General features: G+C 34.8%; 1 protein-coding gene across 4 annotated transcripts in view; it reads left to right on the top strand.

Moving 5' to 3' along the window:
* NALCN (sodium leak channel, non-selective) overlaps positions 1-14165 on the top strand; it is a 315292-nt gene that overhangs the window by 19220 nt on the left and 281907 nt on the right. For all 4 annotated transcript variants that reach the window (XM_033104832.1, XM_033104830.1, XM_033104828.1 and 1 more), the window contains exon 3: positions 699-881. In XM_033104832.1, the coding sequence (XP_032960723.1) occupies positions 699-881 (183 nt within the window). The remainder of the gene's footprint in view (positions 1-698; positions 882-14165) is intronic.

Here is a 14165-nt window from a genome sequence, read left to right as displayed (position 1 = left end):
CACTTCATAGGCTGACCCAAAACAGGAGTCCCACGTGAGTGACCTCTTCTACCAGGCTTTCGTTACTTATAATTCTGAACGTGCATGAATCTGTGGGGAGATAATCAAATATTTGGAATTAAAGGTCTCCTTCTGAGTTGCAAGTTTTGAGTAAAAGTAAAGGTTAATGAGATAGTGGATAGTGTCTCTAAAGATCTTTGTCACCTTATCTGCCTAGTTAAGCTGATGAGAACTTGAGGGGAAGATCTGCTGTACCAAGTATCATTGCAGACTAGACAGTCTAGCACACAGAGCTAAGGCGGAGTGATGTATTCATCGGTCTTGGAAACTCAGCTCAACAAGCCAGAATAGGATCAATTTCATTATGTGTCAGAAATTATAGTGGGCTCTGAGGACACAAAAATGGAAACAGCACGGTTCTGACTTATCACTACTTGGCAGTAGGATCTGCACAACTTATAGATTTTATTTATAGACTCGTATATTGAGTATTACAATTTTAATACAGTTTTCCTTTCTTAAGATGTCTATACATTTTTTGGTGCCCTCCGTATTTTATATGCACTTAACAGACATTAGCTGCCTTCTTCTCCAAATTGGTGAAAGATTTTAATCTCTTTTCCAAATAGTGTGGTTCATAATAGAAGTTTAAGATATGTTTGATGGTGTCAAATAATAACTTTGGACCCTTCTTGCAGTGGGTTCACTCTTTGCTGCGTATCTGTGCCATCATCAGCGTCATCTCTGTCTGTATGAACACACCCATGACGTTCGAGCACTACCCTCCCCTTCAGTATGTGACCTTTACTTTGGATACTTTACTGATGTTTCTCTACACGGCAGAGATGATAGCAAAAATGCACATCCGGGGGATTGTCAAGGTGCGTGCTTCCATGTTATTTGAACTAACAACCAAAATGCCTTGAAAATCTAAACCAGTTTCATATTTTCATGTTAAGTTCAGTAAAGCAAAACATCTCTATTTTATCTACATTGAAGTCTTTTTAAATAGGGTGTAACTCCAAAGATTGGTGAAAATATGATACATAAGAATATTTAAACAGTGAAATAAATTGTGTAAGTCACCGATTCTTGGAATATCTGGGAAGGAGCTAGGTGATCTGACCACCGGCTTCATGAAAGCCAAAGTAGGGTCTGTCATGCCACCTACAGATGACCTAGCGCAAGGGAGAAACCTGTTGATTTATGGAATGCAGAATAATGTTATGTGACCAACGTTACAGTGTGATGATATTCAGCGGGATGTCATTAACCTGAGGCATTTTGAAGGTATAAAGAGGTAAAAAGAAAGGACTTGAAAAGGAAAGGACTGTAAGAAAAGGAATGTCTAGTATGAAATTACCACCAATGGGAAACAAAAAAATAAGCAAATAAAAGAAAAAGAAAAGGTAAAAATAAATCTGTCATGGCATATGTTTTCCTTCTGTAACACCAACCTTCACAGAATTAAAAATAAGTAGATGATACTGTCTGTAAATTGTACTATTTACAGAGACAGAGTGGTATATGAAATGGCATCATTGATGTTTGGGTCTGCCAAATGGCAGATTTGACTCAAATCCCAGCTCTTTCTTTTACCGGCTGTATCAACAGCTCAAGTAGGGTAATTTTTTTGGAAAATGGACTTACTCTGTACAAGGATTTTAAGAGTTTAATGAAATGATGCATAAAATGTGGTCAGTTGCTTATCTTTTTACATAATTCATTGTGTGCCATCCTTAAAAGAGATGGAGCAGTCAATGTACTACTACCCTTTCATTTTTAACTTCTTAAACTTTTTATTATAGAAATGTAAACATTTAAACAAAAGTAATGATTATAGTTTTAATGAATTCCTGTAATTTAACATCAATAATTATCAATATTTGGGCAGTTCTATTTTATTTTAAAGTAAATCTGGGAAATCAGATAATTTCAGAAATAGTTCTTTATGCATTTCTAATTGATAAAACTTTTTTTTTTTACATAACCATAATGCCATTATCAAATCTAGCAAAATTAACAATAATTCCTTAATGTAGGCTAATACCCATCGGTACTTATCTTTCCCAAATTGTCTCAAATATTTCTTTTTACAATTAGTTTCCTTGAATCAGGGTTCAAACAAGGTTCACAAAGTGTACCAGACCCGCACAAAAAGTTTCCATGTCATTGATCCATTGGGAAAATTAGTCTTTGGTCTTGTAGCACGTTCTCCATTCTATAGTTGGCAGACTGCTGCCTGGCTGTGCCATTTAATTGTTTCTATATAGTCCATATTCCCCAAACCATTTTGACTATTCACCAGCAATGTACACCAGAGCCTCTTTTTCCACGTGGTCACCCCAAAATAGGTTGTCAAACTTTTGGATATTTGCCAATCTGAAGGTGGGAAATGGTAGCTCAGTGCAGATTTAATTTGCATTTCCCTTTTGAGAGTGAGGTTGAGCCTGATTTTATATAAGCATACAAAGGCCATTTTCAAGATGTTGTTATTTTTTGCATTTAAATTTGGGGTACTCTGTGTGTGCAGTAAATATTAGCCCTTTGTGATGTAAGTTGCAATTACTTTTTTTTTTTTTTTTGTTTTAATTTTTTTATATTCATTTCAGGTGTACAAAACAACATAATGATTAGACATTTACCCCCTCACAAAGTGATAACCGCCCCCCAAGTCTGCTACCCCTCTGACATCATATACAACTGCTATAGTACCATTGACTATATTCCTTTTCTCTGTTGCTGTTGTCTTTGGCTTTGTCCTAGTTATTCGTGCCTCAACAATTCTTCCATACCAAATCATGGCAGTCTTTCCATTTTAGCAAGTCTGCTCTTGTGTCTCAGGGAGTGTTTTATAGTTTTCCTCATATAGACTTTGCTCATGTTTTGTTATATTTGTGTTTTGATAATTTATTTGATATTTTTTGCTATCAGTAATGGGGTCTTATCTTCTATTATATATTGTGACTTCTAAATGTAAATAATTATTCTTCTAAATGAAAGCTGGCTCTATCTTTTGTCACGTGTTTGCTGCCCTGCCCAATTAGGATTCTGTTCCCGGAGTTTTTCTTTAATTAGCATGGGTCGCCAATAAAGAGTGTACTTTTCTTATTAGGTACACTTTGGAGGTTAGGGTGTTCCATTACCTCTGAGCTTCCAGTAGCCCCTTGGTGGGCATTTTTGTTTTTATTTATGTATGTATGTATGTATGTATGTATGTATGTAGATATTTATTTTTGCATTCTGTTGTTTTGTATTACTGGCCATTTGTAGCCTGTTACATTACATTTCTACAAATTTTGCCACTTTATCTTAGGTTTACTTTCTGAGGGTTCCACTCAGTATTTCACTAGTATTTGTTAGTAATTTCTGTGCTGTGGAATCCTTGGATCTGCCAGGACTTCTCTACATGACTTCCCTCTGCAGCCTCCCCAAGCTGCAGTCTTGAGTATTTATTCTCTTTTTTTTTTTTTTTTGAGTATTTTTTCTTATGCTATCCCACTTGCTTTGTTTTTGTAGATTTGGGAGATTCAAAAACTACCATCATGATCTGACCCAAGTGGAAATCAATTATTTAACCTTTATAGTAGTTTATTTAGTGTATGCTTTGTGTTAGATACAATTGCCTTATTATATGGAAACTGCTAAAAATTAGCTGAACCTGTTAAAGAAGTGGTGAGGTGAGCAGTAGTCAGTGTTCTTAGTACTCAGTGAAAGCAACACGTCCTAATCCTGGCTGTCTTTATTTTTGTTTTCCCCTTAAGGAAGTTTTGGAAGGTTTTCCAGGTTCATTGAGTGAATGAGGGGCTGGAGATTAAGTTTAAAAAATACATCCAGGGAGCTCTGCACTCAAAGCAGCAATAACCTCAGCACAGGTCACCCTTGGGAACAGTGTGGTCCATAGGCCACCACTGCTGACCCTGTGAACCTGGAATCTAGGTTTTCTCTGTCTTTTTCCTTAGAAGTCAATGTTTAAAATTCTAAGAGTGAATATCTGATTAGCCACATTATGAGTACATAGAGGAGAGGTCATGTAGGGAAGAGGAGGGTACAATTTGATGCCCCTGATAGAAGAGATGAAGGACAGGAATAAGTTTGGAAGTTCGTCTACAGACACATTTATTAATCACTCTAGGATGCTCTAAAAGAGTTTGTTACTGCCTGACTTCCCTCCTTTGATTTCATTGTCATAGTGGGCTTCTAAAAAAATAAATGTGATAGAGTCCATAGTACTTTGGAGTTTGTATCAGTTTCCTAGTTCTGCAGTAATAAATGATCACAACTTGTGTGGCTTAAAACAATAGAAATGCATTGTCTCACAGTTTTAGAGGAGGCCACAAGTCCAAAATCAAGGTGTCAGTAGGCCATGATCTCTTGAAAGATTCTAGGAAAAAGCCCATCCTCGCCTCTTCATAGCTTTTGGTGGCTTCAGGCATTCCTTGGAATTCCTTAGCTTACCCATGCACTACTCCAACCTCTGTTCCCGTCTTCATGTGGCCTTCTTTTCTTTGTGTATCTCTATGTGTCATTTCTTCTTTTAAGTTCACCAGTCTTTGGATTTAGGACCCCCCCTTATCCAGTATGACCTCCTCTCAACTAATTCATCTTTGAAAGACCTTGTTTCATAATAAGTCACATTTCGAGTTTCTGAATGAAAATAGATTTTTGGGAGGACAGTATTCAACTCACTTCACAATTAGGTACAGCTAGCCACTTGACCAGTCAGCTACTTACTATTGTCAGAATTCGTAAGTAGCTTCAAAAAAGGTTTTCTGAAGTTTGTTAGGTGACTTCAGAAAATTGGGGTAGTAATACAAAGGAAGAAATTCAATTCAGTATAGGAATTTAACTTGAAAGGAACCGTCAAAGCCAAAGGTGGGAAGAATGGGCACCCACCATGCATCAGCCAGTGGATTTCATCTTGATTCCAAAATAATCTGGGTCTTTCACAAATGGTAGGCCAGTTATTCTAAGCATTAGGTTCATATGTGCCTAGTTTTCAAAAATTGGTAGCTAAACCACGTTGGGGGAAATTGGTCTTGTTGAGAGTACTGATCTTTTATGCAACTGTGAGTTACTCTCTGACATAGCCTAGTATTATTTTGAATTCTTTGATTCCCCAGAGGGCCTTGAATAACCCCGACTCTTTTGGATATTGGTTATTCAGGCAGTGACAATCTCTGAATGTTCTGGGTGGAGCATTTTGGGATTGAAATACCACGTGTTAACTTCTTTGAGATTCCAACTTGAATGGACAAAAGTAGACATTTTCCTAGAATAAAAGTTTTGTTAAGTTATTTAATAAATTAAGACTTGAATTTCACATCATGAAAATGACAGTAGGCAGTGGTTTAATTGTCACTGTTGATGATAAAAAGAGCAGAGGTGGACTTGATACATAAATATTCATTCCAGTGAACAGAGCACTGAATGAACAAAGGTTTTAATAGTTTAAATATTAGAAGTCAAAGTAACTTGTCAAAAAGAGAAAATTTTATTCATGACCAGGTTGTTTTCACAATGCTATAAATGAGCCATTTTCAGTATTTTCTGACATTCACCAACATTTGCTTAATTTACTAAAAGCAAATTTTGTTTTATTTTCCATCTGTAAGAATTAAAAATTAGTATCAGATATGATTTTTTTGTTTTTCATTCAGGCATAATTGAATTATATACAAAGGTAATACAGATTTTGAACAAGACTGCATTGCTAACGTTATCTTTAAGTAATCAGCACAGCTTCATAGCTCATTGAAACTGGTATCCAGTGTTTAAAAGCTAGCTGAGATTTTGGTTAAGTGTGGTTAAATATGAGGTCATGAACCAGCTTTACGTGTCTCATCTCACTGAATTTTCACCATTGTGGCCCTTGCAAAAGAGTCATAACTTTATTGATACTATTTTTATACCACCTACTTCTGCAAACATGCATGTGAGACACAGATCAAAGAGTAAATTTGACTTGACATTACATGCTTGTATTTAAAAGCTAATTTACTTTCCCAAAAGTGGGATTGCTGGGTCATAATGTAGTTCTATTTTTAATTTTTTAGGAAGCTCCATACTGTTTTCCATAGCGGCTGTACCAATTTATGTTCCAACAACATGCAAGGGTTCCCTTTTCTTCACATCCTCGCCAATGCTTGTTATCTATTGTATAACAAGTGTGAGGTGATATCCCGTTGTGGTGTTGATTTTATTTCCCTGATGATTAGTGAAGTTGAGCACATTTTCATATACTTGTTGGCCATTTATATATTTTCTTTTGAGAAATGCCTCATCAGGTCCTTTGCCCTTTTGAAAATCGGGATATTTATTTATTGATATTTTGATATTGAGTTGTATCAAATCAAGTTATGAACCTTAAATATGTACAGTTTAATTGGCAATAGTACAATAAAGCTGGGGAAAAACTTAAACTCATAATCAGACTTAGTTTTAGCAAAACAAAGAAAATCATCTGTCACAGCTAATTTAAATCTTATTGGCTTTGTATCTCTGTAATTGCTAATTTGTTTTGTTTTTACCACTGCATGAGAAATGTGTACATATGTAGGTACTTAAGTTACATCATAATAAAATACATTTGCTCACGTAGGGTCTCTATAATTTTTTTAAGTAGACCTTATGTTACTCAAGTTTGTGTTACTATGCTTTTTTCAATTAACCTTACTCTAAACACCTGTCTGCTAAAAAGACATTTTTGAAATATTTCCATGCTTTTTTTTTACCTTAATTCATTTGCTAACAGCTCAGAATTTTTTTAGCCTTTTTACCCAGAATAATTTGCCAATATGTGTTGCATTTGTTCACTTATAGGACTTAAAGTTTTTTTCACACATATGGGCACATTATGAATATATAAGTGTACACTGTGTTCTATTTTAAGCATCAGGTTATTCTTAAAATGTTTCACATCATTTGAAACAGAGCCATATATTTTAGCTGTTCAAATAGTAAATATTTAATATGCACTGATGTTCAACTAAACTATTTTCAAGGAACAGTCAGATTTAGTTATTAAGTAACTAGCTACAGTATGTTATATGTCTTCTCTGTGAAAGAGTATTTGTAATTTGATATACATATATGTCAGAGGTTTGGGGAATGCTGGTCTTTTATTTTTGGAAGAGTATTTTCCATGCATAAAACTATACTAGTCCATAATAAAATATTTATAGAAGCAAGCTGGTGTATGGTTGCCTCTCCAGCATACACAACTCTTTAAAATTATACCTAACCTGGTTTGGCAATGTCATTGGTACACTCAAAATTTATACCTAATGATTAAGGTAATGTGATCTAATAATACCTACTTTATAAAATTATCTGCAACAAATAAATGCAGAAGCTTTATTTTTCAAGATAAAAGTACTGAAGCTGTGGTTTTCAAGTGTTGCCCATGAATTTTATTGACCTAATGGTTTGCCATATATAATTAAACTAAGTGTACATTTTAATTTAAGATATTAGATATTTAGGATATAAGTATAATATAAATACAAGAGAAAGTTTGTTCTTGAACCCAAGTGCAGTTTTTGGTCATTCTGCAAAAGTCCATTGAACACTTAAAGTGAACTCATAACTAACTGCCCTAGGAGAAAGGACAAAACAGAGCGAGGCCCCTCTGCTCAGAAAATGCCTGGTCCATTTTCTGGAACTGGCTTGTAAAGTACGTATAGGCACTTCTCATTTTCTGCATCCAATTTATTCCTGAAAATATGTTGGGTAGTATATTTTCAGAAAACAAGAGCCTGTATTCCATTATTTTAAATGGGAAAACTATTAATGCATTACAGCCATCCCAAACAATATCTCCAAATATCACTAAATCACTCGTATATTAGATAACTCTTCACCTGCATATTTTTGTATAATAAGCAGCACTTTTAAACACTCATCCCCAATTATGTGTACTCATTCAGTTCAGTGGTGGATGTTTTGTATGTACCCAACCAAAACAGTAACATGTGCTCTTATGTAAATAAGCAGAGAAATAATAAGTTAAAGTACTGTTTACCCATTTCATTGAATCTATGAGGTCATCAGTTGTAAGATGCAACATCACTTTACAGGTCCTTAAGAAAGGAAAAAATGCTATTAATTACAGTTTGACTATAAGATAAAAGATTGTAATTGATGCATCAATTATAAGATGCATTCTGAATTCAGAAATGTTAAACTCTTTTGGGAGAGGGGAAAGTATATCTTAAAATTGGTGAAATACGAGCAAACAGAGTGAGGTTGATAGTCAAGTGTTGGGTCCTGTGAAAGGCTAAACATCAGGGGGAAGATAGGGAAGAGGAAAGTAGTGATGCCCTTAACATTTATCCATTGTTAAGTAGATTAACAATGCCAGCACAGGATTTAGCTCCAAAGAACAACAAAGCTATGCACTTTGCACATTATACTTTCTTGCATGATTCATAGACAACTTAAGTGTTTCCACTGGCACACGTGCACATTCATTATAGCGGTTCTTTTAGTTATATAGTGATTTGGGGGCAAATATTTTTGCAAATATAAATAGCAAATATTCGTATAGTGAGAATTCAGGCAGTGAGAGATAGACTTTTAGTGTTTTGTAAAAATGCTATAATGGCAGTCTGTAAAAGCTATGTGGGGAGGGTACACAGAAAAGAATGTAAAATTTTGCTTGGGGATATCGCAGAAGTCTTGAAGAAAGGAATGTGAAGTGATGTCTTGAAGGATAAGTAAATATGGCCTATGTCACAGGCAATGGGGGATGGAAGTAAAGGATTTCATAGAGAGAGAGAAGGAATACTCTGAGACAAAGGTATGGAACAGCCTGGTGCTTTGGAGAGCACTAAGCAGTGAGGCCTTTCGATGGGCTGTGCAGGGAGCAGCTGGATAGGACTCTGAGAAGGCAGGCCAGCTGCACCCTGGACGGCCTCGCGAGGAGTTCAGACTTCATTCTGTGGCCAGTAAAGATGCATGGAGTATTTGAATCCAAGAGTGACAGGGTCTGATTTGTCTTTGAGAAGTTCACTGTGGAGGTAATATGCTCGAATGCACTACAGAGGACACAAATTGAAGCAGAAAGTCCTTCTGACAAGAAATGTCTTTAAAAATTTTTGTTAGAGGAATGTATTTGTTTTAAGGATTTCACATATTTTATAATGTTTCCCAAGCTTGAAGGCACCTGCCAATTAATTCCCACTCTCTGATCATTTGTTTCTAATTGCCTCCCCCATTAATTGTGTTCTGAGAAGCATCCTCATTCACCAAACCCCTTAGAGCCAAAATGAACCATTTGGGAGATGTATGTATGTTTGTGTTGTTGCAGAGTGTCCAATGTATTTCAGACTGTGAATTCTTCAGACAATTCTCTGTTGTCTACTTTTCATCTGGCAAGGACCTAGGCAAAAGTAACATGCATTCTCTGCACACTGTTGAAGTAATAAATAATAATAAAGCTAAGACACAGTGATAGATGGGATCTGGGAACTCAGAATCATAAATCATGTGCTCATGAAACTATACCAGTGTGTATCATGTTGTAACTGCAGTCTATCCCTATAAATGTCCTCAGGTAAATGTGTTTGGTTTCTCTGCTTGTTAAATACTTGCATTGCAATTTATGTTACTCTCTTGTATTCTATAATTGATTGGCAGCCTCCAAGTGTTTACCTTTATAAAAATTGACAGACAGCTCTTGAATAAACTCATCTCCCTAGCCACCAACATGCTGATTTCTGCTCACGGCTCAAGCACTCTCTGCCCTTCATTTCCAGTTGTTGCAAGAAACAAATTAAAACCGTTCTTTCACATTTGAGGTGTTAAAATTTCTCAAGTACCTCTGGGCATTCATGTGTGTTAGATTCTGGCTATATATTTTAGAAGCAAGTGAAAAAAATAGTTTATTATTTGAAAATATTATAACTTGTGCATTCATACAGTAGGATTTTAAAAGGGTCTGGACATAATTATCATTGAATTATAATAACCTCTAACCAGTTATGATTAAAAGTCTTGAAACATATAAATTGAAAAACAGACAATTTGATAAATATGTCAGACACAAAATGTAAGATGAGATGACATTTCAAAGTGCCATGTTTTAAAGTCTGTATTCTATTTATTAAAAGGTATTTTAGACTTGTGGAGCCTTAGTGGTTATAGATAATGATTATGATACCAATTTCAATTCAATTATTTTACAATTACATTATAATACACAAATTATATAAACTTTGACCCAATTCCAATTTGCATGTTATGTAGTCTCTACTTATTCAAATTATGCTAACCCAGGGAATGTCCAAAAGTTATCTCATAATTTCATATAGGAGAAAGGCTTAACTTTAAGGTACTACCTTGAAAGGTGTTATGCACATCTCTTTTTTTGCCAAGATTCAAAGAATCACTTCTTTGAAGGAACAATATTAGGCATTTCCATGAATGAATGGATGAACAGGGGCCTTCATAAAGCATATGAATTGACTTCTTACTGTATGCATTGTAATACACAAAAACACTCTAAGACAGGGTTCATGGGTATATCTTATCATTCATTTAATATCTGCTGCATGTCACACATGGTGCTAAGTGCTGGAATAACCTCCCCACCCCAATTGTCTAGTTTAAAGTTTAAAGTTGCTAATCCTAATCATTTTCAGAACAGACTCAAAAATTTACAATAGGGAATAAACTCTTTTTTTTAATGCAACACCATAAAATACATTTAGAGAATATTTAAGTAAGAAACCTAAACTTCACCATTACGTCTGATAAATTGGGGGCACTAAAATATAAATTCATTAAACTATCAGATGGGGAGTACAAAGGACTCTTCTGTAAATTACACAATATAAACATTATTTATATACATGAGCTGAGTTGCCAATTGCATGATGTGTTGGTTGAAGCATTGATCAGAGTAGGTTGTGGTCAGCTTGGAGTCTAGAGGAAAAAGTTGGCACAATTAGAAGAATTTTTCAGGAAGACGGAACAATAAATGCTAAAGAACAAAAGATTTTTAAAAAATGATGGGAAAAATCTGAGTGTTACTGGTCTTTGTATCCCAGGTTACTATAACACCGCTTATTAAAGTTTTTTTGTAAGTAATAAATGACTGTTGAGAACATGAACCAAAAAATAGTATGTAGAATTTTTGCCCAGTAGATTATTTCACGTAATTTATCAAGAAAGGAAAAAAGAAGCCAGTTAAAAATAAATGACCATTACAACAAGACCACCTAGCGTGTGGTGGTCTTGTTGGCTAAGAGGTAAATGCCACTATGAATTTCTGGAAAATTGAAAAATGAAAACATTGCAAACAATGCAACTAAAATTACTTTCTAATGAAAAAAATAGTTTTTTTTTTTTTAATGTTATATAGCAGAAGTTTTGCTAAGCCAGTTTTTACAATATGAGCTCATTTGAAATTAGAATGTATTTGCATGCTTTTGTTTTATTCTGGATCCCCACCGGTGCATCTAAAATAATTTAAAATAATCCATCCGTTTATATAGTTCAAAATAGACTTTGGGTAGTTTTACAACATCATTTCCTTAGCAAACAGAATTGTATACTAAATAGAAAACAAAAACTCAGCCAACTGTTATTGATAGCTTTACATTCTGAGTTGGTGAGGCCCAAATTATTCAAATATGACTTTATTTGTGCCAATGACAAAATGATTTTTGTTAAAGCTAAAATGTTAACCTTTTAAAAAAATTTAATTTTGAAAATCCATCTTAAAAAATGTAACACATGAACATGGATATATCATGAAATACATGGATAATTTGTGAAAGGTATGTCTCTCTTCTACCCTTGGCTTCTGGCCACTTTTGTTGCCCGACCAGGAAAATATCTCCACTTTTATGTTTTATTTATTTTTCTATAATGATAAAACTTATAAAAGTTTATCTCCATTTTTTATGTTTTATTTATTTTTTGAGTTCTTTATGTTTTTATGTATTTATTTTATTTATTTATTTTTAAGATTTTTATTAAAAATGTGTAGCTAATATACAATATTATGTTAGTTCCAGGTGTACACAATAGTTATTAAATATTTGTCTACCTAAAGAAGTGATCACATGTTAAGTACAGCAACCATATGACACCGTGCTCTACTATATTCCCTACTATATTATTGACTATATTCCCTACACTGTACGTTGCATCCCATGACTTGTTTTATACCTGGAAATTTGAACCCCTTATTCCCTTTCACTTTCCCTCCCTTTTTAATTTTTCAATTAGAGTTGACATTCAATATTATTTACTTTCAGATGTAAAGCATAGTGGTTAGACATTTATATAATTTAAGAAGTGATCCCCCTGACTAGTCTAGTACCCACCTGACACTATACATGGTTATTAGCATATCATTGAGTATATTCCCTATGCTTTATTTTACATCTCCATGAATCTTTTGTAACTACCAATTTGTACTTCTTAATCCCTTCATCTTTTCATGCTGTCCTCCAACCCCCTCCCATCTATCACCACAGTAAATCTAGTACCCATCTGATATCACACATAGTTACTACAATATTATTGACTATATTCTTTATGCTACACCCTACATCCCCATGACTACTTTGTAACAACAAATTTGTATTTAATTTCTTCCCCTTTTTCACCCATTTCCAACACCCCTCTCAACTGGCAGTCATCAAAATGTTCTCTGTATCTGTGAGTTTGTTTCTGTTTTGTTTGTTTATTTTGTTCTTTAGATTCTACATATAAATGACAGGGCATCTGTCTTTCACTGTCTGACATACTTCACTCAGCACGATACCCTGCAGGTCCATCCATGCCGCCGCAGGTGGCAAGAACCTGTTCCCTTCCATGGCTGAGCAATATTTATAGATAGATAGATAGATAGATGATTGATAGATAGATAGATAGATAGATAGATAGATAGATAGATAGATAGATAGATCCATCCATCCATCCATCCATCCATCCATCCATCCATCCATCCATCCATCCATTCTTCCATCCATCCATCCATCCATCTATCTATATCACGAACTCTTTATCCGTTCATCCATCAGTGGACACCCAGGCTGCCTCCACATTTTGGCCATAGTAAACAATGCTGCAATGAACATGTGGATGCACACATCTCCTCAAGGTAGCATTTTTGGGTTTCATTAGATAAATACCCAGAAGTGGGATTACTGGGTCCTTTGTCTCTTGTTACAGCCTTTGTTTTAAAGTCCATTCTGTCTGGTACAAATATTGTTACTACAGCTTTTTGTGTTTGTGTTTCCATTTTCATGAAATATATTTTTCCCATCCCTTAACTTTCAGTCTGTGTATATCTTTCTATCTGAAGAGAGTGTCTTATAGGCAGCATATGTAAGGGTCTTGTTTTCTTATCCCCTCAGCCACCCTGTCTTTTGATTGGAGTATTTAATCCATTTACATTGAAACTATTTGTTGATAGATATGTAGTTATTGCCATTTTATTTATTTATTTATCTATTTATTTATTTATGTTGAAAAAGTCCCTTTAACATACTTTGTAATATGGGTTCAGTGGTGATAAACTCCTTTAGTTTTTTCTTGTCTGGGAAGCTCTTTATCTGTCCTTCAATCTAAATGATAGCTTTGCTGGGTAGAGTAATCTTGGCTGTGTAATCTTACCTTTCATCACTTTGAGTATTTTGTGCCAATCCCTCCTGGCCTGCAGTTTCTGATGAGAAATCAGCTTATAATCTTATGGGAGCTCCCTTGTAGGTAACTAGGTGCTTTTTTCTTGCTGCTTTGAAGATTCTCCCTTTGTCTTTACTTTGGACATTTTAATTATAATGTGTCTTGGTGTGGGCCTGTTTGGATTCATCTTGTTTGGGACTCTCTGTGCTTCCTGGACTTGTATATCTATTTTCTTTGCTAGGTTATGGAAGTTTTCAGTTATTATTTCTTCAAATAGGTGGGCACACTTGATGTTATCCCAGAGGCTCCTTAATCCTTTCTCATTTTTTTTGGCAGGGGAGGGGAATTCTTTTTTCCTTTTGCTGTTCTAATTGGGGGTTTTCTGCTGCCTTATCTTCTAAATTGCTGATTCAATCCTCTGTTTCATCTAATCTACTGTTGATTTCTTCCAATGTATTCTTCATTTCAGTTATTATAGTCTTTATTTCTTACTGGTTCTTTTTTATGTTTTCTATCTCCATTTT

Source organism: Rhinolophus ferrumequinum, chromosome 4, assembly GCF_004115265.2.
Source record: "Rhinolophus ferrumequinum isolate MPI-CBG mRhiFer1 chromosome 4, mRhiFer1_v1.p, whole genome shotgun sequence".
In the NCBI taxonomy this organism is placed as follows: Eukaryota; Metazoa; Chordata; class Mammalia; order Chiroptera; family Rhinolophidae; genus Rhinolophus; species Rhinolophus ferrumequinum.
The sequence above is the reverse complement of the archived record's forward strand: the minus strand, read 5'-3'. Positions and strand labels throughout refer to the sequence as shown.